This window comes from Chinchilla lanigera, unplaced genomic scaffold (genome assembly GCF_000276665.1).
Source record: "Chinchilla lanigera isolate Chin_1 unplaced genomic scaffold, ChiLan1.0 scaffold00115, whole genome shotgun sequence".
Lineage (NCBI taxonomy): Eukaryota > Metazoa > Chordata > Mammalia > Rodentia > Chinchillidae > Chinchilla > Chinchilla lanigera.
Window position 1 is genome coordinate 4,571,092 of NW_004955516.1, and position 5,226 is coordinate 4,576,317.

The following is a 5,226-nucleotide window of genomic DNA, read 5'->3' on the forward strand; positions in this document are numbered from 1 at the left end:
ATCCTGGCCTTCCTTCCAGCCATCATACCTCAGTGAAAGGAGTCACTGGTGAGGAGGTAATATGCTATTTTTGACAACCCTTAGGCTGTAACTAGTTAATAGGTCCCTCTTACATATCTCTGTCTTCCTGAGAAACCACTCTGAAGATACCACCATGTATTACAGCAGCCATTGATATTTTCCTACAAAAAAAAAAATAAAACCCTTTCTCTTTCAAGATCCCAGAACTTTGTTCATATCCATAATATTAATATTTATTTCACTGTATCCCTGTCAATTACTTGCTTACTTGATTACTTCTGAAAGGATAGAGGCGTCTTCTGGACAGGGATGCTACCTACTCCTCTTTACATACCTTATGCCTATGATCTAGCCACTGCCTAACATATATGGTAGAGACTCTAAAATGCTTGAGCAAACACAGAGGCTAGAGCTATCTCTACTCATTATGAGCTTTTTTGAGTGATAGAGCATTCCCTTCCCTTAGATGCGTTCAGAGCTACAATCAGATGCTGTCAGAAAGATTAAAATCTTAGGTAAATGTACGAGGTTGCCTTTTAAAACTCCATTGGCCAAAGACTCTGAAATTCCAAACAGTCCCATGAAGGATCTATGCAGTGTCCCTTGGAGATAGGCTTCTTTTTTCCTTATTATCTCTCTAAAGAGAACCATTTCAGAAATTCTCGGTTAAGAACAGATGTTAAAATCTTCCATCATAGGTTTTCTGTCATTTGTTCTACCTGTGGCAGCTTATAAGAAAAAGAAAAGTAGCATCTAAAGTTAGTGGTTCAACTACTGTCCTTAAAAGAAAAATCAAGAAATAGGCAGAAAATAAGTACAAATTGTAAAATAGGTATTATGAGCTCTACAACAGAGGAGACAAATCAGTGGAAGCCAGAATGATCAAGGAAAGGATCTTTATCTACCTACTGCAGGATGAACTGGATGTAAATGGTCAGAGAGAAATATTTCCTTGTTAAGAAAGATGAAAAAAGGAAGGCATGAAAGACAAAATAAACAGTGTGGCACTAGGACAAGAAGTATCGTGAGTAAAGCTCAAGTCCATGTCAGAGAAGAGTGGGAAATGCTACTAGTCCAACAAAATAAAGCTCCATAACTGGGAGCAGGAAGAGGGAGCTTGAGAGAGGTAATAGGAGAACAATGAAGGCCCTGAGCAGAAAAGAAGTAAAAAAGGAAAGATGTATTTAAGGTAAATCAAGTCTGGAAGAATACTGCATGCAAGATGGATGTGAAGGAAAGCCACTAATATAAAGGGAGGAGGGCACTGGGAAGGTGTCATAATCAGAGGTCAAAGTCTGTCCTGGGCATGGGGGCAGAGAAGTAGTCAGTGGGGAGGCAAAAGAACAGCTCAAAAGAGAAAGTAGAAAGATCTGTTAAAGGAGTGAAGCAGATCTGGGGCTGTAGCTCAGTGCTAGATTATGTGCTTAGCATTTCAATGCACTGGGTTTGATCCCCAGCACTACAAAAAGGGAGGGTAGAAGATGAAAGAAAAGGATGTGTTTAAAATGATGAAAAGGTTGATCATACCAAGAAAAGTCAAGGAACTGAGAAAGAGAAGCTTTTGGACATATTAAATCTTCAGTGTTAAGTTTGAAATATCTAGGAGCAGATAAGTTATGGGACAGGAATTCAGAGAAAGAAAGGGATTCAAATTAGACCTTGAGAACTTTCTATAGATAAAAGGACACTGAAGTTCTAGAATAAGAAAGAGAGAGAAAGAATGTTTAAGAGCCCAAAAGTGCTGAACAGGAAAACCTTGAGGCCATTTCAAAACTACAAGTTCAAAAAGAATATGAGCTCAGTGGAAGAAAAGGAAAAGAAACAATGAGTATGGGATAAAAATTCCAGATCCAATAGTGTCACAGGAAACATAAAAAGATTTCAAAAAATAAATGGGTGATAGATGATAGATGATGATGGGTAGGAGCCAGGATATGTTAAAGAAACTGCTATATTAATAAATGAGCAGGATTACTTCCCCTCTCAACTGCTATATAAAATTATTTAATAGGTCGGAGGACAGAAAAAGGGCTTTGTGGCTGTAAGTGTGCTGTTTCACGTTTTTGACGACAAAAAAGGAGATATATCAAAACTCTGCTATTCTTTGTGCAAAGATAGTTATAATTCTGTTAATGTCGACTGATTTGGAGTACTATCATTTAGAATATGTTCTCTTTAGAAGGTATATTATAAGAATAATACTGCAGATGCAAAGTACTGGCCATATATTATAAAATGTGTGGGTACTATATCAAAGTGTGCAATTCCTGACAAAAAGTTACAAGGAATATCCAAAGGCATTTAAAACTGATACAGGAACTATTAAGTAACTCATGGGATAAGGCCAAGCACACACACAAAGATGTGTTTTGGACTTCACAAGAATGCTTGAGAAATAATGGCTTTCACCCACTCCTGAAATGCTTAGTTTATGCATAGGACCTAACATGAAACACACATGCATCTACTTTTAGATGTCAGCCAGCTGGGAAGGCACCACAGACAGAAAGAAATGTTTCTAGTCAGTTTTAGTATTAAAAGCACTTAGATCTGACTGATGAGAGGACATTAGGAAGTCAAGTTCTTTTTCCACTATTACTGATAGACTGGCTTTTGGAATTACAGTATGTACTACCATGCAGAAAATGCCCTCTACTTCCTCCAAATGGAAATGAACAAATAATAATAATGACCATGGACAGATCCAAGTTTTGTGGGTCCTTATATAATTTGGATGCCCTCTTTAAGATTTAAGAAAGCAAAACTGTGAATACAAAATTCAGTATGGAACTAAATATTATTTAGAATGAGAATCAGAAGAGAGCTAAAGTTGTCAGGCCATAAAGCATAAGATTCATACCTACATACTACATCTATCTCTACTAATGACCAAGTATTAGAAGTCAAGTGCATGAAAAAAAACAGCAGGTAATCAAGCAGATGAAAAATACAAGACAAAACTCATTATAGAATACCAGAGACATACCAAAAAAAGGACAAGAATAAAATTTCAGAAAGACCCCTGAATTGCAGCATAGTGATAAAAGGAGACAGAACTCCTAATAATTTACACTACATATGATCATATTTATTTTCCAGTGATCAACAATCAAATTGCTCCTAAGATTCTCGCCTAGAAGGACCAGGTTTTTGGAAACACCAATCTACTTCATTTCAGGCACGCAACAAGTGTTTGTTAAATGAATAAATAAAAGAAAGAAGGGAAACAAGAGAAACATTCCATTTTCTTACTCTTCTCCAGGATGTGCTTGTTTTTCCTGGCACTGGTTGGAGCTGTCAAAGCCAACAGTGCATGCCAACCTTTTCTCTGGCGGTTAAACACTGTTTATTGTGAACAGGACAAACCAAAACCTGTTTCCAAAATTAATTTATAAGCATGGTCAGTCTCCTCAAAAGGATAATATATAAAAATGATTACTGCAGGGCCACTCTATTTACTATTTCCCTCTTCTTTCTCTTTCTAAATCAGATCCTGCAGGTATCTCTCTAAAATGATTAATACCTGGAAAGAAAGAGATAAGTCAGTATGTGATTCTATGGAGGGCTGAAACACGATGCAATTCCTAAATTTCAAACATTTTAACAATTATCACAACATATGTGGCAATTTATCCATCAGATTGAGGCTTCAGGAAGATACTGAAGAGCTTCACAGCTATAAACCCAAGCCAGGACCAGCAGACAAAATGCAGGTAGTAGAGGAGCTCTTAGTGCAAGGACACAACCGGGCACTCCCTGACTTGCCCTCAACCTTGCTTCATAAAAGAATTCCGTTTGGGCAAAAATGCCTTACACTTTCCCGCAAGTTGAGAAAACTGGCAGGAGTCGGCTGAAATTAGAGCTCACCATTCTTTAAAAATTTTCATTTTTTTAAATTTTACTTTTTACTAAAGGATTCTACCTCCTTGCTCATCACCTACCACATTTTCCTAGGAAAACTACCTTGGAGAATAGTAGAACTAGACTAATATTATTACTACCTCATTAGTACAAAAATCTGCATGCTTATGTTCGACTCAGGGAAAGGAATGGGAAACTAGTGAGCCAAAGCAGCCCGAGTCAGGGTCTTAAATGAGAGAAAATTGTTGAGACACTTCCCAGTTAGGCAACTAACCTCAGAAGAGTTATTGAAACTCCCCCAGACTTCGGTTGCTTGGTTTTGAAACGGGGGGGGGGGGGGGGGGCAAATCTGACACTTTCACAGGACTGTTGGGAACTGAGAAAATCCACATAAAGTGTTAAATGGAACCACACAGCAAGAGCTAATCAAATATTAGTATTTAATAGGAGTAAAACTATTGCCTCCCCCCACCCCTGTTCACACCAACAGCAAAAGTGACCCAACCTCCACTCCCACTTCGAAAGATCTGGAGCCTGGCCACTGTCACACTCTCACTTGCAGAAGAGCCCCCTAGAAACACCACAACGATACTGCACGACCCTGCTCCCGGGCCAGCCAGGCTCTCTCGGGCCACCACTATTGTCCACACTAACCTGAAATGCCGCCTCCTATCACCACTACGTCGAACATGTGGCCTGCAGCACTTGCTTTCTCCGGGCTCGCCATGCTTTGGTTGAGATTCCTCTCAGGCGTAGATTTAAGAGTAGGGACAGCAAAGGGCGGGGCGATCCCTTCCACTGACCCTCGCCTAGCGCTCGGGGGCGGAGCCGGTCTGCCCATAGATGCCCCGGGGGAGCCGGGCCCCGGGATCGGGGCGGACCAGGGCGCGGGCGCTCTGGGACCGCCCGGAGGCGGGGCCGGTCGAGGCAGAGCTCCCCAGGGCAGCCCGGCGAGCGCTCCTACGGTCGCTCCGGCGTTGTTGGTGGCCGGAGGAGCCCCTTGGGAAGGGCCACAGTAGGGGACAGAAGGCAGAGCTACGGAGATCCAGGGGTGGCCGGGCGCCGAGAGGCACGGGGGGAGGCCGGGCGTAGGAGGCACGTGCGCGGGCAGGTGGGGACAGTCGCTAGGTGCGGGGAGCCCGGGGGCCAGCAGGGAAGGAGAGCGAGTCTCCAAAGTCGGGGCGAGCTCCTGCAGAGACCCTTGGGGTGTGCTGGCGACTGAAGTCAGGGAAGAACTGAATATGGACTCTTCCGTAACGCTCGGGAGCGACGCTTCGGAAGAGCCATACAGCGACATCTCGGAGGAGCTCAGGGACGAGGCGGACCCCGCCGGCCGGCGGCCGT

General features: G+C 42.4%; 1 protein-coding gene across 1 annotated transcript in view; it reads right to left on the minus strand.

Annotated features, from left to right (window-relative positions):
- LOC102006383 (amine oxidase [flavin-containing] A) overlaps nucleotides 1-5,226 on the minus strand; it is a gene marked incomplete at its 5' end in the record, with an annotated part of 82,185 nt that extends 76,959 nt beyond the window's left edge. Inside the window, 1 exon segment of the mRNA XM_005408999.2 lies at nucleotides 4,537-5,226. Within this exon segment, the coding sequence (XP_005409056.1) occupies nucleotides 4,537-5,179 (643 nt within the window).